The following is a 22,327-nucleotide window of genomic DNA, read 5'->3' on the forward strand; positions in this document are numbered from 1 at the left end:
TGATTTTACCATACAACCCCTTTAACACCTATCTACAGAATAGGCAATGATGGTGACTTATTGACCAGTGGAGGTCTGACTGCTGGGACCCACATCAATTCACAGAATGGGGAATTTTTATCCCCAACAAAGCACTTTTATGAATATTAGAATGGAGTGTCAGCGCGCATACCTGGTATTGAATTAATGGAGTGGAGGCCAAGCATGTGCACTGCTGCTCTATACTTAAAGGGATAAAAAAGAATTCTCATTCTGGTGATCTGTGAGGATGCCAGCGGACAGACCTTCATTGCTCGATAAGTTATCACCTATCCTGTGGATGGGTGATAACTTGATTTCATTGGACAACCTCTTTAAGTCAAAATGGCAAGTATGAGTGTGCCAATCACAGACTATGTACTTTCATGCCAGTGTACTGTACATGCTAATAAGGATGACCAAGGTCACCCATGCCATTCTAAAGCCTTCCATGATGGTTATTTTACATTTTTATGCTTAAGAAATGTAATGTAAAAGTCAGAAGATCATACAGGTCATTCCAAGATCCTACATCATAAAGCATTAGCAATGCACCAATAAAATTGAGTTATGGGTTGTTTGACGATTTGAACTTCTATTTCAGGTTGGACTACAGTGGACCATCAAGAGAGTTTTTCTTTCTTCTTTCTCAAGAGCTGTTCAATCCATATTATGGCCTATTTGAGTATTCAGCAAATGACACATATACTGTGCAGATTAGCCCGATGTCTGCATTTGTGGAAAACCATCTTGAATGGTAAATATTATCTTAAGACCAATTGTTCCTGTCATATTTTTGTTTTTTAGTCTGACAAATAACGATCTTGACAGAAGTTTCCCAGAATTACATATTAATGTAGTTTGTTAGTTTTTAATGTGTTGATTCTTGTTTATTAGTAATAATAATCACTTTGTTGTACGAGTAACCAGGCTATGGGACTGAGCATGAATGGCCACCAGCACTGGACATTAGGTGGATGATCTAATAGTAAGTCAAAAGTGGGTGTCAAGATACTGTGATGTCCTGACATGGGTTGGGTTTTCCTTTCAATAGACCAAACAAAACATAACTTGCTTTCAATTAGAATTAACAAATACATTTAATTATTGACTCCTTGCATCATGCTCTTTAAGTGTTAAAACATCCATAAGTTGTTTTGTAGCCTCAGATTGCATAGACTTTTTGGAGCTCTAAGTAAGGAGGTTAAGAAAACTGAGCCTCCACTAATGCATTTTCTATAAATATAAAGCAACTAGAGTTTGTAGGACCCAGTCCATATACCACATCAATAAACTTTGGCCGTTGATTGGATCCTTTTTTTTTTTTTATCCAATCAATTTTTATTATAGGAAGTTACAGTACAAAAAGAAGAATTTCAGGTATCATTGGCAATAATACACAAAGAGAATAATGCTGTTAGGCCGGCGTCACACGGTACGATATATCGTACCGTGTGACACCTCAGAACGACTGTGAACGAGCAAAAATACTCACCTTATCGTTGCTCGTTGACACATCGTTCATTTTTAAAATGTCGGTCCTCCTTCTGCGCGCCAGTTGTTCGGCATTCCCGTGGCAGCACACATCGCTCCATGTGACACCCCGCGAATGACGAACACAGCTTACTTGCGTCCCGCCAGCAATGCGGAAGGAAGGAGGTGGGTGGGATTTTACGTCCCGCTCATCTCCGCCCCTCCGCTTCTATTGGGCGGCCGCTGTGTGACGTCACTGTGACGCCGAACGTCCCTCCCCCTTCAGGAAGAGGATGGTTGCCGCCCACAGTGACGTCATCAGGGAGGTAAGTGCGTGTGACGGGAGTTTAATGACTTTGTGCGACACGGGCAACTAATTGCCCGTGACGCACAAACGATGGGGGCCGGTACGATCGCACGTGCAATCGCACGATAGATCGTACCGTGTGATGCCGGCCTAACAAGTGGTAGTATAACCTTTCATTATGATTCATATTTTCTATCAAACCACCAACAATCATGTCTGATCCGTGTTGCAACTTTTTTAGGTTAATCAATACCCAATACGTATAGAGTCAACCTACCAAATTACTCTTTAATCCTCAAAACTAGGGTTCCATACAACCAGAACCAGAGAGTAAAAAAGGAAGATAGGAACGGGGAGGAGAGAGAGAAGTGGGGGGGTGGGAGGTGGGACCATGGAGGGTTGCACGGAGGCAACCAGGGATGGGTAGGGGGGAATTAGATGGCATTCCGGGGTAGGCCATTGATTGGATCCTTGACAACCTTTTACGTCACTATGTCCATGGCTGTTATTTTGATTAGAACAACTGTGACATCGCTTCAGATCAGCGACAAAAAAGAAGAGCCACAGATGTAGTCAGGAAAGAGACTGTTCTCAGGCCTCACATCCAGCAATCACTGATGGGGCCAGTGGGCCTGGTACTACCATTCAATTTGCATCAACTTTAATAGCTACCACGTCCACATGGAGTTATGAATGCAGGCATCTTTTATTAGAGGAGCGGTATCGTAAATCAGTTCTTGTGAGATTCCAGAGTTTCCTGCAGTTATTTTACACCCTATCAGAAGTTTTAGATTGTCGAATAAAGTAATTTAATTGTAATAAAATGTATCTTTTCAGAAAACAAAAGTCCTCTTACTTGTGAATTTAGAAGTGAATTAAAGGGAACCTGTCAGGTCCTGTAAGCACCCAGAACCAAGAAAGGTTCTGGGTGCATATTTCTAAGCCCTGCCTAACAGGCCCAGGCTTTAGTAGCATAGATAAAGAGATCTTTAGAAAAAGTATTTCTAAAGATCCTTTATAATATGCTAATGAGCGCAGGGACTAGTAGCAAGGGCGTTAGTTCCCTTGGCTAGTCTTCCCCCTTATCACTCTCCTGTGGGTGTTTTAACATGCTAATGAATGCGCAGTGTCAGAGGCATGGTTGATCTCACCTCTGCGGCCACCGTGCCTGACGCTAGATTTTGTCTCAGTGCGCATGATCAGAACATCCCATGACGGTCATGCGCACTACACCTGTTTGAAGCCGGGACGCGTACACCCGGCTTCATAGTACGCATGATCTGAAGTTCGGGTCTTCTGATTATGTGCACTGAGCTGAAATCCAGCGCTGGGCGCGGTGGCGGCAGAGGTGAGAGCGACCATGCCTCTGACGCTGTGTATTCATTAGCATGTTAGTATGCCCACAGGGGTGTGCTTACATACTAAGGAGGCTGACTAGCAAGGGGATCTAACGCCCTTGCGACTAGTCCCTTGCCTCATTAGCATATAATAAAGGATTTTTAGAAATGCTTTTTCTAAAGATCCCTTTATCTATGCTACTATATACAGGAACAGTTAGGCAGGGATTAGAAATATGAACCCAGAACCGCTCATGGTTCTGGGAGCATACAGAACTGACCCGTCAGGTTCTCTTTAATTCACTTATAAATTCACAAGTAAGACAGGAGTATAGTATTGATACAATAATGTAACGTAATTCAAAACATGTAATTATGATATGACATTTTGCACACAAATCCTGTGGAAGGGAGCGCTGGAATAAGATGCACCACATTGATAAAGAAGCATGTTCCTTCTAATGATTAAAGGCCCATTTACACACAACAATATCGCTAACGAGATATCTTCGGGGTCACGGTGTTGGTGACGCACATCCGGCCTCGTTAGCGATGTCGTTGTGTGTGACACCTTTTTGCGTTCAGTAACGATCGCAAAAAGATGTCAAATCGTTCGCCGTGTACACGTCGTTCATTTTTAAAAAAATCGTTCCTCGTTTGGAATGCAGGTTGTTTGTCGTTCCTGCGGCAGCACACATCGCTATGTGTGACACCGCAGGAACGAGGAACAACATCGTACCTGCAGCCGCCGGCAATGAGGAATGAAGGAGGTGGGCGGGATGTTCCGACCGCTCATCTCCGCTCTTCGCTTCTATTGGGAGGCCGCTTAGTGACGCCGCTGTGACGCCGAACGAACCTTCCCCTTAAAGGAGAGATTGTTCGGCGGCCACAGCGACTTCGGTGAACAGGTAATTGCATGTGACGCTGCCGTAGCGATATTGTTCGCTGCGGCAGCGATCACCCCATGACGCGCCACCGATGTGGGCAGGTGCTATTGCTCGTGATATCGCTAGCAATGTTGCAGCGTGTAAAGCCCGCTTTAGGCTCATCTTGCAACTGCAATGCACCTCACTCAGAAATGTGACTCTAAACAGGACTTTGCGTACATTTGTGGCATAGTTTACAACAATTTTCTGGCATAAATTATGATAAATTTGTTGTGTAGGCTTCGCCACACCTTGTCTTATCTGGCTCCACATACTCAGCTCCAGGAGTCTGGAGTAACATTTCTGGCGTAAGAAATGGCACCATTTTCAATTAGTTTGGTGGACATTGCCACACCAGGGCTTTCCCCATTTCTGCCTGTTTTAGTAAAAAGGTCACAAAATTTGTGTTCAAATTTGCATTTTGTGACTTTTCATGGGGTTTTACACCACTTTCTTGGCCTAAACACTTTGATGAATCAGTTCCTAGGATTCTGAACTGAGACTGAGTTTTTTGGGAGTGTTCTACACTGTGTAATTTGGCTGTGCAAGAATGCGGCAGATTACAGATCCAGTAAACTGGATTGGATTTGTTGAAATCTCCTGTTCACTGTGCTTTTATATGTTGCGTAAACTGACCTACGGTGAATTTTTTAAACTCACAACATGACAATTTCTTTTGTGGGTACGCTGAGTTTTTGTCATGCGGTGTTCATGTCCAGACTCACTAGGTGTCTCATCGGTGTCAGGCTCTGTTCACACTGCAGAGCCTGACAGGCAACCTGATGCCTCGTAGTTGTTCAGCTTGAGCTGGGCATTGGCTAATGCATGTGCTGTGTTCCTCAGTCCTGCAGGAGTTAATTCCTGCTGACCTGGGGAACTCTGCTAGGAGCTCAGGATGCTAATTACCAATCACAGCCATCTCCTCCCTATATAAGATTCTGGATCTTACTATTCAACGCCGATTATAGCTTCAGTTTAGCTCCAGAAATTTTGGTCTTTGAGGTGATCCATTTCATGGTGATCTGTAGCTGCGATTTTGCGTGGTGTGGTAATTCCCCTGTTGTGCGTTTACTTTCTTCCTTTCTCTTTATTCCCCGGTACACATATAGTCACTCCTTTGTGTTTGAGTGCAGTGTGTACAAGTTTTCATTCTCCCTAGTCCGTGTCATCTCAGTGGTGTTTTGTTTATGTGTTTCCAGCCCGCCACAAGGAGGGGAGTAAGATCAGGGCTTGGATAGGAGTCAGGTTCATGTTGGGGGCTCAGACCTGGCTACCATCAAGCCTACCTCGGAGATAAGGGACAGCGCAGGGTCCCAAGTCTGAGGGCCAGCCTAGAAGCCCCTGTTCTGTCATTTCATACCCCGTGACCGTTTTATGTGCTGATTTTCCCTATGTAATTGAATCAAATGCAGAATTTCCAAAGGAAAAAAACACATTTTTAGTTTGTTTCCACTGCAAAAATGCACTAAAAACGCATGTAAACAAACATCTGTATTACGTTTTCTCAAAGCCAAAGGTCAGGAAGAATCAAAAACAAACTAGCTTTATTTAAAACATAACATACCAAAAAGAGACAAAAACCACAGCATCAAAACTGCACTAAAAATGCAAGTAACCTAATTTAGCTAATAGGTGTAGAAATGGTGCAGGAAATCTGTTGTCTTGGGTACAGGATCTAGCAATGAGCATTTGGATGTTTCCTTACAGCCGCTAGTGTGGTGAATTCCAGGTTTTTTGCAGGTCTTAAGAGACACATTGGAATTGTTTGATAAAGTAGTCTTGTCTGAACAATGGACATGGCTCATATGCGACGTCACCTCGTTATACACCTGCATACCACAAAATATTGCCTTGATGGCAGTTGATTATCATCTTAAAAAATACAGTAAGTAATTATACGGTGGAATTATGTGACTTTATTCATTCTGTTCTTGCATTCCTACTTGCCCATAATTATTTTATGTTCGATAAAAAAAAAATTGTGCAATGTAATGGTGTGGCGATGGGTGTGAAGTTCTCACCAGCCGTGGCCATTTGCTCATGGCTTGGTAGGAAGAAAACTTTATATACAACATTAATAATCCATTTCTCCACCGTATAATATGGTATGCAAGGTTTATAGACGACGTGATTCTCGTATGGGAGGGTGACACAAGTGACTTTCTGGATTTCATATCTTACATGAATACTAATGATGCGAATATTCGTTTCAGATATACGTTTTACTCCAATATTATTACCCTCTTAGATTTACAACTTAGTTGTTATCATGGAGAGACAGTAAAGAGTGAATCATTTCGCAAGCCCACAGCAGGGCATACGATATTAAATGCTGACAGTTTCCATCCAGCACACATATACGTGCAAAAAGAATTGCAGTATTGTTCAATCTTTTGAACAAAAGTCTAAAACTATTCAAAATCATTTAAAACAAAGATATGATCCCTCTTGGTCGAAAGCTAGAAAGATTGCTGATACTAAAAATAGGGACACCTTAATAAATAGCAGCAATCAAGTCAAAACAAAGGAGGGGTTAAATATGCCTACCTGGTGCTCACTTATAGTAGTTCATTCAAATGTATTTCAAAAATAGAGAAAATTTGCATGTGCAGAGGGAGGACCCCATTGTACATGCCATCCTAAATAAAGGTATGAGAATAGTCTCTAGAAGAGCGCCGACTCTTAAGGGGGCTTTACACGCAGCAATATTGCTAGCGATGTCACTCGTGAAAGCACCCGCCCCCGTCGTTTGTGCATCACGGGCAAATCGCTGCCCGTGGCGCACAATATCACTAACACCCATCACATGTACTTACCTTCCTAGCAACGTCGCTGTGACGGCGCACAAACCTCCCCCTTAACGAAGAGGTTGTTTGCCGCCCACAGCGACGTCACTAGGAAGGTAAGTACATGTGATGGGTGTTAGTGATATTGTGCGTCACACAGCGGCCGATCAATAGAAGCGGAGGGGCGGTGACGAGCTGCATTAACGACACGCCCACCTCGTTGCCGGAGGACGCAGGTAAGCTGTTGTTCGTCATTCCAGGGGTGTCACACGTAGCGATGTGTGCTGCCTCAGGAACGATGAACAACCTACATCCACAACGACCAACGAGATTTTGAAAATGAACGACGTGTCAACGATCAACGATTAGGTGTGTATGTTTGATTGTTAACACTCGCTCGGAGCTGTTACACACAACGATGTTGCTAACAATGCCGGATGTGCGTCACAAATTTCGTGACCCTGACGACATATCGTTAGCTATGTCGTTGCGTGTAACGGGGCCTTTAGATAATCATTATCCCCTAGTTTATTGAAATGTCATGAAAAAATTAATATAATTCTACATGGTTAACTACTGTGGGATATTATAAATGTCTCTGAAGAACATGCACTTTTTCTCTGAAAACACAACATTTTGTAAACCATGATGATAGTAAAAAAATATAAGATCTGTACATTTTTAAACTGTAATTCTGATCATGTAGTGTGTGTTATCTTACGTATCGAATGTAAGCTCAAATATGTTGGATCCACTATTAGAAGGTTAAAATGTAGGATAAGGGAACATTTATATGATATTTCAGACAATTCCAATAAAAATGTGTCCAATGCCGCTAAACATTTCATTATCATAACCGTAGTACGAAAAGTTTCCGGGTTTTTGCAATTGAATCCATAAATAAATGCACCCGTGGTGGGGACAGAGAATTCATGCTGAGAAATAGAGAAGCATATTGGATTTTTATGTTAGGTACTGAAGCTCCACTGGGTTTAAATACTAGAAACGAGGTAATGTTACACTATTGATACATGCTCTATTCTATTTAAACTCTCATTGTAAATTGTTATTGCTATGTTTTTTATATGTTTTTGATAGTATTTAATTTTTGCAGTATATTTTTGTACAATTATTGTATTTTTTATATTGTCCACGTATGTATTTACTGCACTTTTTTTTGTTTATTTTAATTATTGTAGATTATTTTCTGTATTTTAAATTCTGGTTCTGGCAGTATATCGCATAGGTGTGGTTCAACTGGTTGTCATATGTTCTGATTTACCAATCAATTGATCGGTTACTTCAACACTGCAGTTACATCAGTTGTTCACATTCACCAAGTCTAAGGGGTACTTTGCACACTACGACATCGCAGCTGCGATGTCGGTGGGGTCAAATCAAAAGTGACGCACATCCGGTGTCGTTGTCGACATCGGAGTATGTGAATCCTTTTTACTACGATTAACGAGCGCAAAAGTGTCGAAATTGTATGATCGGTGTAGTGTCGGGCATTTCCATAATGTCGCTGCAGCAACAGGTATGATGTTCCTCGTTCCTGTGGCAGCACACATCGCTGTGTATAAAGCCGCAGGAGTGAGGAACATCTCCTTACCTGTGTCCCACCTGCAATGCGGAAGGAAAAAGGTGGGCGGGATGTTTACGTCCCGCTCATCTCCGCCCCTCTGCTTCTATTGGCCGCCTGCCGTGTGACGTCGCTGTGATGCCACACGACCCGCCCCCTTAGGAAGTAGGCGGTTTGCCGGCCAGAGCGACGTCGCAGGGCAGGTAAGTGCATGTGAAGCTGCCGTAGCGATAATTTTCGCTACGGCAGCTATCACAAGATATCGCATGTGCGACGGGGGAGGGGACTATCGCACTCGGCATCGCTACAATCGGCTTGCAATGTTGTAGTGTGTAAAGTGCCCCTAAGAGTGTATCGCTCAAAACGTGTCTGATGTGAGTCCTGCATATTCATATGGACCTGCTGTATCACTTATAAATTATAATATGCATTGATGATTTTAAAGACATTAGGAAAGAAGCAAGATTATACATTTCACAGAGACAGTATGTAGCCAATCATAATGATGGAATTTCCCTTTAGTACTGTATTGAAATGCAACGAAGAAAACAGATTAGTATATCACCTTTTATGCACAAATATATCTATAGCCGCACAATGTCAGCATTTGTATGTTATTTTATGGCAGATGACATTCCTACTAGTTTTCTCTGGCAGGACACGTGACTTTATTTTCCAGCTGTACGACAAACACAATCCTGCCAGTGTTCCCCGAGATGGCCGCACCGCAAAGATTTTCTGTTCGCACTATCGTTCTGTTTACCTGACATTCTAAAGTCCAATAATTATTAATATAATATATAGATATAATTAATATCTTATGTCCAATAATTAAAGCAGTGTGTCCATTTGTGATCATTTGTCAATGCAAACATATGAGATTTAATTGCCCCGAAGCTCATATGTCATCATTACATGGTACGGCAGGGTCTACAGTACACAGCTTTTACGGCTGGGGTCAGAAGAATTGCTTAATCGTTAGTACACTGACCGTAAAGTCATAAATCTTACTTTTTAACGTATGGAAAGCCAGATTGGCTCATTAATTCACAAAAGCACATAATTAGCCCTCTATGTTCCTCCCAAGACTTTCTAGAAATATTGGCTGCCATTCATGTTATTAAAATAAGTGGCAATTTCATGGCATTTTCCAGGTAGTTCACTTTATACAACACGCTGCTGTTGAAGCAGATATTGACAAGTAATGTGGACAACACATCTGTTATAATGGGTCACATATCACATCAATCTGAAGTTTCTTTGGCAAATCCTACTAAGATAAAATGTCACAAATGGATTTTATTTACTACGAAGAGTAACACTGTTATTGGCGGCTGCCAGGTGTAATAGATCAGCTCCTACATCATATCATACAAAGTTTATGTCCACCCTCTGCCACCAATACAAACAGCTTATGTGTGGTGCTGGGTGTCGGACTACCACCAATTTAATATTGATGTCTTATCCTGTCCTCTTTAAAGGCAATCTGTCAGCAGGTTTTTGCCACCTCATCTGAGAGCAGCATGATGTAGACAAAGAGATCCTGAATCCAACAAAGTATCACTTAGATTACTGGGTGCAGTCATTCTGACACAATCAGAATTTTTAACTTTAGTCATGTAGCAGAGTCTGGGGAGCAGCCCCACCTACACCAGTCTTTCTTCAGAGATTGACAGTGAGGTATCACTCACAGCAAGAGGTGTGCTAGACTGCCCTGCACATGACATTGTAGTCTGAGCAATGATAAATCCTGCTGGTTAATCAAACATAGCAAATAAACAACAGATTGGACCTTGACAATACAGGCATCCCTGAATTCAATGCTTTTACTATCATGCACAGAGTAGAATATCTCCGTATATACTGTGTGACACACGCGATCAAACCAACAGGCGTCTGACGCACAACCAAAAAAGGGGGAAACGCCAGGGTCACAATACAACGGAGGTCCCTGCCGCTAGAGAGAGGGATGAGGGGGCATCTCCTGCAGTCACCTCAGGCTGACTCCTAAGCTCCCTAGCGTCCCTATACAGGTTCTTTCAATCTGTTGGTGGCAGGATAAATGGGTCCCTCAGCTAGCCCTAAACTCACCCTGCCTAGTGAGTAGGCTGACGAGTAAACTAGACTCGCCACTCAACTAATTAAAATGGAGGGAAAGGAAAGATAGACAGGGGGAATAAACAGAAGGATACAACTCATCAAAACTTCACTATAGCAGATGGACTCAATAGTAGCAGGTGGATGGGCACAGGAGAAAACCTCAGCAGTGCCTTCCACCAGGCTGGCCAAAATAGAAATGGATTCTAACAGCAGCAAGGACTGCTGGAAAGGCTCCAGTATTTAACCTGAATGAGCGTGGACCCAAAGCAGCTACAGCTGACCTACACTGCTCAGAGCTGCTGACAACAAAACCTGAAATTAACTCATGACACGCCAAAAGAAAGGAAACCTCGTTTAAATAAGGAGTCAAGATGGAGATGGGACGCTCCAGTCCTAAGGCTGTCACTAGTCTCAAAACAGCAGGGAGAAGACCGAGACATTAACCCTCACAGCATGCTGTCGTCAACTTACATAGCAAAAACCTGCTGACAGATTCCCTTTAAATATCCCCACATGGCAATTAAATTCTCCTGAACCCTCCCTTTCTTGTGACTCATTTTCTTGTTCCTTCATTATTCTTCTTTTGCATAAATATCTCTAAACTAATACAGAAGATGAATATTTATTTACTCAGAGATTTGCCTTTGTGCAGGTTCCGGTTCAGTGGTCGTATCCTTGGCCTTGCCCTCATCCATCAGTATCTTCTAGATGCCTTTTTCACACGACCATTCTATAAGGCTCTTTTAAGACTGTGAGTACAGCACTTTTTGTGATATAGAAATTCTCCATAATTCTGTGTATATAATTTACAATATGATACTTGTGTAATGGGGCCTATTTTTGTACGACTCATAGCCCGTTGCTTACTATTACTATTGCTTTTTTAGCCCCTGTGATCTCAGTGATCTCGAATACTTAGATGAAGAATTCCACCAAAGTTTGCAGTGGATGAAGGACAACGACATCACTGACATTTTGGATCTAACATTCACAGTAAATGAGGAAGTGTTTGGTCAGGTTGGTAGAACATAAGGTTACTACTAAAGCTATATCTGAACTTATAAAACTATTTATATTTTGTCGTATATTAGCCACTTAAAATTCCTGACATTGTCAGACCTAACACAGTCAACATTTCATCTATACATTGCATCTTAAAGGGTTTGCATTACAATTCTGTAATTATCTTGTGCTTTGAGACATCGAATTCACGAAAAGAATCAATGGGTGCCTGATAAATTTTACTAGAGGACTAGTAAACCTGCTGCCATGTAGGTCTCCATATGAGCCCTGTATAGCCCTGGCCCAACACTGATTGGCAGTTTTCTGGCTATGCACAGTATACACAAAAAGCTGCAAATCAATTATCTAGGTGGGGTTGTACACAGCTCAGATCAAAACTGCAGGAAGAAGACCAGTAAGTGACACATCGCTGGAATCAGGGTCTCTGTCTCTATATTATGCTGCTCTCAGATGGGGTAGGGAAATCCTGGTAACAGATTCCCTTTAAATCCATCAGAGGAAAACTAGTGGTGCTCCAAATTTGAGAATTAGAGGTACATGAAGGTACAGTTGGGTCCAGATTTTATAACCATATTATTACAGATTTGTGTATTGCACCCCTTGATCAGACAGTCTCTATACATTCTTTGGAAAGTCAGGTACATTATTGTTAATAAATATCTTTACACTTAGGATATAGTGATGTGTTGGGTACTGAAATGTGTTTGCCATGTTTTGTTCAGAATTGTGTGGTTGGCTCCCGATGGACTGAACCAGTATTTTATAAGATATTGTAGGCTTGGGCTATGGTCTCATGCAATATGTGTGTATGTATATATATATATATATATATATATATATATATATATATTATATACTGTACATAAATTGTTATATTATGCGCTGTACTTATATATTAATAATATAGTCAGGTAATTGACTAATTCATATGTGTTCATATATGTTAGGTGTAGGACTCACATGATCTGTTAACTAGTTTTCTTTTTCTATCTGTATGCCTGTTTGAAACTATATATTGAACACAAACAGTTATGAACATTTACATTAAAATATATATATACTAAATGTGGCCAGACTAAGGCCTCATGTACTCTTCCCTATCCACATGGTGCGGGTATTACCGATCCACGTGGTGTGAGTGCATACTATGGCACTTCTAGAATTCTTGGTTGCTGTACCATACAGAGGTTTTCAGTATGAATCTATGAGAAATAAACTTTTGAATAGGGAATGTGCAAGGAGAATATGGTTTCTCACGGATGTACCATAATATGGCACACAAATTATCTATGAGACCATAATAAGGGCCTCTGTACACTGTGAAAATAAAAAAAGAAGGAAAATACTCAATATACCGTAGACTCTGGATATTATTGCATATTCCTGCAAACTTTGATACTTGTTAAAAAAAAATCAAAATGACTATATACATGGAACTCATAGATCAAATGTAATAAAAGTATAAATAATAGAATTATGTACAACCTGATACATTATTGTTTTCACATTTATTCAACATATTTAGAACCCTTACATCATGAAATATCATACTACCCTTCCCATAGGCTCCTGCACTCTTATGCAGAAACATCTGCCTAATATTCTGCACACTGTTATAAGGGCCATCAACTCCATGGTATTCTTGGCAGACTGCTGCCTTTCTGCACTTTTACTGGAAGGCTTTTTATTCTGTTTTTCTACACACTCTTTTGTGAAGCCAATAAAACAGATTTTTTACAAATAAACCCTTGATCTTAAACGACATTCTTCTTCACAGATCCCTAGTCAAATGTTAAAGTATGGAAAATCCTTAATGACTAACATATGACGTTGGGAAGTTTTAAGACGTTAGGGGTCGCAGGGAACACAGTTCTAGGGCTTCAATCCGATTTGCAAAACACAAGGTTAGAGTATGGAACAACAACCCATCTACAGTGTTTTTAAACTGGTGCAGATCCCAGCAGTGAGCCTAATGGCTGCATTTTTAAGTCCCTTGTAAATAATAGATGCAAATATAATCTTCACCCAAAGGCTAACTGGATAAAACTAAGCTTTTCTAGCATAGAAAAAAGATGTCTCAGAGGAGATCTCATTTATATGTATAAATACATGTGTGGTCAATATAAAGGACTGGCACATGACTTATTCCTTGCAAAGACAATACTAAGGACCAGGGGGCACTCACTGTTGGTGGAAGAAAAGCCAATCCAGCAGCTAAATAGGAAAGGGTTCTTTACAGTTAGAGCAGTCAGGCTGTGGAATGCCCTACCACAAGAGGTAGTAATGGCAGATACTATAACAGCTTTTAAAAAAGGGCTGGATGATTTCCTCAGTACACACAATATTGTGGGTTATAGATAATTTAGTGACAAAAATATATCATTGGTGGAAGAAGTTTGAATTAGATGGACCTAGGTCTTTTTCCAACCTTTGTAACTGTAGCGCCCCTGAGCCACTCAGGGCACTACTAGGTACTGCATCCTCACCAGCATGCAGGGCCTACCCCCAGGGACCTGGAACACCTGTGCCAGCATCACCCACACACACCAAAAATCCCAGTTTCCACTCCACAACAGGGGTAATTGGCTGGTCGGACACAAAGGAATGGCCACCTAGAGGGCGGAGCCAGACCAGGGGACTAGACAGCCTGGTGGGAGGGGACAGCAGTTAGTCAGTCAAGAGTTAGTAAGGAGTAGTAGAGAGGAGAGGTGCCTGAGAGCTGGGTTGTGTAACCGTGACCCCGGGGGTACAGGAGAGTGGTCGCCAGGGCAGGTACACCCAAGTACCGCTGGGACCAGAGCACCAACGGGGCACAGGGCCCTAGGTCAGAAGCCAGTTTCATATGGTCTGGAAAATACCTGCACAGGGAGGGGACCTCCACGGACCTCACTTACCTACAGTTCCGGGGACACCAGCAATAAAGCAAGGATCAGGGTTCGGGACACAGACCAGCCCTACAGGGTCCACACTGCCCGCCGTATGGACAAGGAGACTGCCACAAAAAAAAAGGACAGTCGGGCCCCAAACTGCTCCCCACTACAGGGACCCAACCACACTGAGGGTGCCGGGGACAGAGCAACCGAGTCATCAACTGGCACTGGAACTACAGGGACCTGAACCAGCCGTCCAAGGGCCCACGAGTGAGTAGAGACTGTTAACTACAACTCACGGTGTGGCCTCCATTATTAACGGCAACAAACTCTGTCATACAACTCCTCGGGCTCAGCCCTACCTGGCCTACCACCATAGCTGCCATTACCACCAGCCTTAGGGGTACCCAATCCAGCAGCGGCGGTTTCCCCATATTAACCACAACCTGCAGGTAGTGTCACACAAATTACTTTATTCTCCCCTGTAAATACTCCCCATTAAAAAAAGCACCAGGGCACGGGACTGGGTAATGGCCACCAAAGTGACATTCCCCAGTTATACACTGCCCGGGACCGAGTACCCGATTCCCTGGGCGACACATAACTATGTAGCAACTGAAAAAAATTTGGTCAAAATGACAGGTTTAGCATTATTCTGTCTTCTGTTGGGAACAAAATAATCCTTCTCAAATGATCAAAATGTGGTGCAGTTATTAATCTTGGATAGAGATGGGTTAATCTGCAGATATTCGAGATTGGCGGATCCAGCCTGATTTTAGGGAGAAAAAAAACGGTTCAGGACCAGAATTAAACCCAAATATCTGCCCGGATGCCATTCCTCATATAAGTCTATGGCAACCCAAATATTGTGCTTTAAAATGGTGTTAAAAAGGGTTAGGGGATTTGAGCAGCAGTGTTATACTTAGAGTCTCCCACGCGGCTGTAACACTACTTCTGGGGCCACTCATTACCCTCATACATATTCACTGCTTCCCCCCGTCCACCAGCAGTCACAGCGTTTCTGATTGATTGCAGTCTGACTTCGACCCCAGCCTGTGTGATAGCGTCTGTGATTGCTTGGAATCACACAAGCTGTCTGCATCTTTATAGTGGTGTAAAAATAAATAAATATAAAAATTAGTGTAGGTTACCCTCTTATTATGATACTCAGCAAAGATAAAGCTGGATTCAGATTCAGTTGTAGCCCCCAGCTGTGCGCTTATCTTGGCTGTGTATCAAAATAAGAGGGACCCCATGCAGGTTTTTTAATATTATTTTAAATAAATAATTTTAAAAATGGTGTGAGGTCCCCCCCCAAATTTGATACCCAGGCATGAGAAAGCCGACAGCTGGGGGCTGGTATTCTCAGGCTGGAGAGACCCATGGTTACTGGGCTTCCCCTAAAAATAGTAGCTTGTAGACACCCAGAATTGTCAAAATCCATTAAATGCGACAATCCCTGCATTTACCTGGCTCATCCCAATTGCCCTGGTGCGGTGGCAATCTGGGTAATATGAGCGGTAAATGACAGCTCACAGCTGCCACTAAGCCCTAGATTAGTAGTGGGAGGCGTCTATCTGTAAGTGAAATGAAATAAAATAAAATACAAAAAATCATCTTGTTTTACCCCTTTATTAACACCCAAAACACCCAGGTCCGATGTAATCCACACAAGGTTCCAGGACAATTCCGGCTCTGCTACATCCTGCAGTCTCAGCATGCGAGCACAGAACATGACCGCCAGCTGTGGCTACAGGCAGAGACTGACTTAGCTACAGCTGTGAGCAGTGATGTCCCTGAGTTTGTGTGGTCACAGCTGGAGGTTCCCATGGTGCCCCACCTGTGACCACAGGTATACTGACCTCAGGTATCCTCATTGAATTCAGTGCCCTCATCTCAGGTGAACTGAGTTCAATCAGACCTGAATCTCTTCGCAGAAAACTGCATTTGATTTGCCAAATGATGCAAATTTGTTGCTGAAATTTATGCACCATATTCCTGCAACAAATCTGCATCTTCTGGCAAAAAAAAAAAGCATCAAAACACAATGCGGTTTTGATGTTGTGTTGATGCGATGTTTTGCTAGGAGATGGAGATTTGGTGCAGGATTATGGTGTATAAGATTCAGCAATAAATCTCGCAAAAAAAACCGCACAAAAACAGTTTTTACACCGTTTTTGTGCCGTTTTTTACCAGGAGATGCAAATTTGGTGCTGAAATTTCTGCACCAGATTTGCATAAGGGTAATGAGTGGCCCCAGAAGTAGTGTTACAGCCGTACAGAGACTGGTAAGCATAAAGCAGTTGCTCCAATCCCCCTACCCCTATTACCATCAATTTTAAGCGCCTGATTTGGATCTCTATTGACTTATTTGGGGACTGGCGTCTGGCCAGGTATCTGGGATTAATTCCGGGCCCGAACAGGGCTTTTTCTTAAAACCCGGTTAGATGTGCCGATCCCAGGTATCTGTGAGTCTGCCCATCACTACTTGTAAATAATAGTATATCTGAACTGAAATTTATTGATAGCTTTATATATCTGCAGTGCTAGTGCTTTGTTATCCACAAATTATTATTTTTACAAAGAAACAATGGAAAGGGTAATCCCTGAGAACACGCTACCCAATGAACAAGGAAAGACTTTGGTTATTTGTCGTCAACCTTAAATTCAGGGCATCTTAGGGTCGTGTTTGTGTGTCTCACACGATGAGTTTTATTTGTGATGAGTCAAAAACGCAGTGTTTTAAAGTACAACCAAAGTGGATGGGATTTATAGAAATCTGATCTCCTCTGGGCTTCCATTGTACTCAGCATAAACTCTCTTGCAATGCGTTATTCCAATCAGCATCATGTCCCTTTATCTTGCTGGTGAACTCATTCTTCTGTGCGGAAATAAGCACATGCATTTATGCAGCATAAACGCATCAAAAAATACATGCAATCCTCACCTAGTAATGATGTCAATAACGGGAGGTTTCAAAACCAAAAGGATGACACAACAAACAGAGCCCAGAGACGCAATGTGAAATACACAAGAAAAACGCAGCATCAGAAGCGCACACAAAAAAAGCAATAAAAACGCAAGTAAACTAAGGTTGGTGCAGAAATTTTGTAGCGTTAAAAACCCAATGGATACAGATCATGAGATGCCGCATTAGACTGGTCAGTCAGGAGTTAGCTTTTTTTCTTAAGTGAATACAATTGGAATTGCAATGGCAAACAATAGGCAGTTGTCAAACATAGCCATTGGCTCCTATTCACATTCACATAGTTAGCTACAACAAAACCATATGTCATGTCGTATATTTTTTTTATTAATTTGTTAACTGAAAGAGAACCTGACCTCTGATACATGCTGCCTAGTCTATAATGCATGGGTAGTATGTATCAGGCACTGGCAGTGTTAACTTCAGGTATACTTGGCTTCTCTCCGCCCGCTGACAGTGATGGCAGGTCTCTCCCTGTATGGCACGTAGGCAGAGACCTGTCGATCCAGGGCAGCGGGCAAGGAGAAGCCACTAGGGACCCGCCTGTCCGACTAGTCTACAGAGCAGCTCACTCCCCATTGGCTTAAAAAAGTATGTTTTTATCTGAAATGCCACAGCATTTCACAGTCAGACATACCTGGCTGGGCTCATACAGACAGCACCTGATACATGTGGCCCAGGGATGGGGGAGCACGTGTCAGATGTCAGGTTCTCTCTGCATTAGGCCCGTTTCACACGTCAGTGAAAAACACAGATGTTCTTCACTGACTTGTAAAACGCGCACATGTCCCTCCGTGTCTCGTGATTCACGGCACACGTGGGTTTGTCTAAGTGCAATCCGGGCTCCGTTCTCCGTGGTCCGTGATTGCACATAGAGATTAACTCACCTGTGCCCGCTCTCCATGGTGCTGAATGCTCCCGCGGTGCAGCATCCGGCCGGCGCTGACCCCCGCAGCAGCTGCTTCCGGGTCGGCTGTGTCATGCATTCATGAATATGCATGACAGTAATGAGCTGGCTCAGAAGCAGCAGGCAGCACAGGCTGCACAGAGCGCGGCTTAAGCCGGGTGAATAAAAAAGATTTTTATTTTATATGCACGTTTTTTTCTGGCACGTGTTTCCCGGATCACACCACTGTGTGGTCCATGGGACATCAGTGATGCCAGAAAAAAATGGACATGTGTGCGTTAATCACGGACACGCGTGTACGCCGCACGGAGACACGTTCAGTGAAAAATCACTGATGTGTGAGCTGACCCATTCATTATAATGGGTCTGCGTATGTCAGTGATTCTGGTACATAGAAAAAAAAGCACAAACGTACCAGAATCACTGACGTGTGAAAGGGGCCTTAGAGCTGTAATAAATGGTGAATATCAGGGAATACTTCTATGAATACTTCTGAAGTACAGCTCTAACAGGATGCTCCAACAAAACATTGTGACATTGTCAGGCGCCCGCCTCTGTTCAGGAAGTATGTACCCAACAGTGGCAGAGGTGTCGGTCCACCCTAGAGACCTATTGTAAATAAATGTATACCACATCATATACAATCCATTCCAGTAGACCTCTGTAAAAGAAAGTTAAAGGAAATCTATCACCTGTTTTTTGTTACCTAATAATGTGAGGGTAGAGACCCTAATTCCAGGAATGTGTCACTTACTGGGCTGATTATTGTAGTTTTGATAAAATCACATTTTTATCAGCAGCAGATTGTCACTAGAGGACTAGTAAACCTGATGCGTTGTAGTCCTCTATATTCATAAGCTCTGTGTTACTCCGCTTCCACCATTGATTGGCAGCTTTCTGCTTATACACAGTGTACAGAGAAAGCTGCCAATCAGTGGTGTGGGTGTGGATATATAAAGCTCAGCATTCAGAGACCTGGTAAACGCTAGATCTGTAGCAGATAAACCTGTGATTTTATCAAAATTACTACAAGCCACAAAGTAAGGGATTCATCGCTAGGATCAGTGTCTCTGCTCTCAGATTCTGTAGCAAGAATCTTGTGACATATTCCCTTTAAGTAACCAGTATGTAGTTGTATACCTGACCATTGGAAGCCAATTGAACAGATATTTGGCCTCCATCTGGAAATTTTACAGTATATGTTGAGAAAAGCTCCCTATTTACAGTATACTATAGGATAAGTGCAAAGACGAAGTGTGCACCTAGTCTTAGGGAGGTTTTTTTCGACAGTCACTATCTACATCAGGAGCAATATTTTGTGGTATAGAGATTGAGAGAAGTTTACTGTTTGCATTCATAAGGTAGAATATTTTGTTATGAGAAATATTATAAGAATGTAAAAAATAATAAATTTGAAAGAAGCATCGATTGTGAACATCTTCTCTTGCTTTCTTCATCTGACAGGTCACAGAGCGAGAGCTGAAGTCAGGGGGTGCAAATGTGCAAGTTAGCGAGAAAAATAAGAAAGAATATATTGAGAAAATGGTGAAGTGGCGAGTGGAGCGTGGGGTGGTTCAACAGACTGAAGCTCTTGTACGGGGCTTTTATGAGGTAAGCTTATTTGTCATAAAAAGGCAAACGTGGAAATTGAATTAGATTTCTGCTATAGACAATGTCACAAAGTGTCTCTCTAAGTAAAGAGTAGTAAGGATCAGATATTGTATCGGGGAAAAGCTGACAGAAAGTACGTGCAGCACCAACTATTGGAAAATTAAGCATTACACATCACCAGGGTCGTCATCAGGTCATTACTATCCTTACTGGTGTATGGGGCCCGGTGAAGAGGGGGGGCCCGGGGTAATCACTTAGCTTTATTAATCCCTGTCCGGGACCCAGTCATAGCCACAGCAGAGAGGCTTGGCCGTGATGTTTCAGCCACTTTAGCTGAGTGGGTGTTACCAAATGGCTAATTTGCATGTGGTGCGCTTCAGGAGCATCGCATACAAATTAGCCATGTGGTGGCACCCAGGGCAGTGCGGCACAGCGGGGCGCGTCCGAGGGTGCACATCCAGATAACATGCAGCGCAGAGAGGACACCGTGCAAGAGAGCCCAAGAGGGGAAGACATACACTACAGTTCAAAAGTTTGGAGTCATACAGACAATTTTGTCTTTTCCATGAAAAATCATACTTTTCTTTATCAAATGAGTTGCATAATGAACAGAACATATAGTCCAGACATTGACGAGGTTAGAAATAATGATTTTTGCTTGAAATAATTTTCTCCTTCAAACTCTGCCTTCGTCACAGAATGCTCCTTTGCAGCAATTACAGCTTTGCAGACCTTTGGCATTCTAGCTGTTAATTTGATGAGGTAATCTGGAGATATTTCATCCCGTGTTTCCATAAGCCCCTCCCACAAGTTGGATTGGCTTGATGGGCACTTTTTGCGTAACATACGGTCAAGCTGCTCCCACAACAGCTCAATAGGGTTGAGATCTGGTGACTGGGCTGGCCACTCCATTACAGATAGAATACCAGCTGCCTGCTTCTTCCCTAAATAGTTCATGCATAATTTGGAAGTGTGCTTTGGGTCATTGTCCTGTTGTAGGATGAAATTGGCTCCAATCAAGTGCTGTCCCCCGGGTATGGCATGGCTTTGCAAAATTAAAATTAAGTGATAGCCCTCCTCATTCAAAATCCCTATTACCTTGTACAAATCTCCCATTTTATCAGCACCAAAGCAACCCCAGGGCGGCACGGTGGCTCAGTGGTTAGCACTGCAGTCTTGCAGCACTGGGGTCCTGGGTTCAAATCCCACCAAGGACACCATCTGCAAGGAGTTTGTATGTTCTTCCTGTGTTTCCATGGGTTTCCTCTGGGGTCTCCGGTTTCCTCCCACACTCCAAAGACATACAGATAGGGACCTTAGATTGTGAGCCCCAATGGGGACAGTGTTCCTGATGTATGTAAAGGGCTGTGGAATATGTAAGCGCTATATAAAAATAAAGATTTGATTTTTTTTAGATTTGACCATCACATTACCTCCACCATGCTTGACAGATGGCGTCAGGCACTCTTCCATCATCTTTTTAGTTGTTCTGCATCTCACAAATGTTCTTCTGTGTGATCCAAACACCTCAAACTTCGATTTGTCTGTCCATAACACTTTTTTCCAGTCTTCCAATCTTATACACACACACACACACATACACTGTGTGGGGACATCATTCTATGTTAGGGATTGTGGTGGCTATCATAGAGAAAAGGGGACTGTGAGAGTCATGATCGCACAATACTGTGTTTGAGGACGCTGTATGGGACATTATACTCTGTGTGAGGTTGTGGGTGTATCCTCCCATATGTTTGGGTTGTAGGGGCCATCATGCATCATTCTGAAAGGTGCCATCATACTGTTTGCTGTTTGGGGGGATTTTGGGTGACATCATAATGTGTGGAGGGCTATGGGGACATAATACTGTGGAGGGCTGTAGGGGCCATCAAAATGTGGAGGGGATCACACTGGGAGGCATCGTTCTGTGTAAGAGACTATGAGTGTATTATTCTATATGGGGGCCATTGTGACGCCCTGGACAAGCTAGGGGTCACAGGTAATGACATCACCACACCCTACACCCCGGTTAGGTACATCAAAGCTAGACCAGAAATCCTTGTTGCCTTCCCCAGGGGCTGTTGTCCACACCAGGGGGTGGAGCCAGGCGGTTGGTCTCCACCCACCAAGGAGTTCACAGTCCTGGAGGAGGGAGAACACAGGCAGTTAGAGTGAAGTTAGAGGAAGTGAGAGGAGTTGAGTGGTAGAGGAGCAAGTGTGAGGAGAAAAGTGACAGCTTAAGAGCCTGAAGTTGGTCCGGGTGTGTGCCCCGGACAGAGACAGCAAGGTTAGCAGACGGTGGTGACCGTCTGCAGGAGTGGCCTATCGGAGGTGCCGTGAGGACCGTTGACGGGTGGTGACCCGGCGGTAACGGACCGGTACACAAGGAAAAGCCAGCAAC

General features: G+C 43.0%; 1 protein-coding gene across 3 annotated transcripts in view; it reads left to right on the forward strand.

Annotated features, from left to right (window-relative positions):
• Positions 1 to 22,327, forward strand: part of HECW1 (HECT, C2 and WW domain containing E3 ubiquitin protein ligase 1) — a 498,317-nt gene that overhangs the window by 444,809 nt on the left and 31,181 nt on the right. For all 3 annotated transcript variants that reach the window (XM_075315148.1, XM_075315147.1, XM_075315149.1), the window contains 4 exons: positions 623 to 775; positions 11,182 to 11,280; positions 11,417 to 11,546; positions 19,780 to 19,926. In XM_075315148.1, the coding sequence (XP_075171263.1) occupies positions 623 to 775; positions 11,182 to 11,280; positions 11,417 to 11,546; positions 19,780 to 19,926 (529 nt within the window). The remainder of the gene's footprint in view (positions 1 to 622; positions 776 to 11,181; positions 11,281 to 11,416; positions 11,547 to 19,779; positions 19,927 to 22,327) is intronic.

The sequence above is a fragment of the Anomaloglossus baeobatrachus genome, chromosome 6 (genome assembly GCF_048569485.1).
Source record: "Anomaloglossus baeobatrachus isolate aAnoBae1 chromosome 6, aAnoBae1.hap1, whole genome shotgun sequence".
NCBI classification, from domain to species: domain Eukaryota; kingdom Metazoa; phylum Chordata; class Amphibia; order Anura; family Aromobatidae; genus Anomaloglossus; species Anomaloglossus baeobatrachus.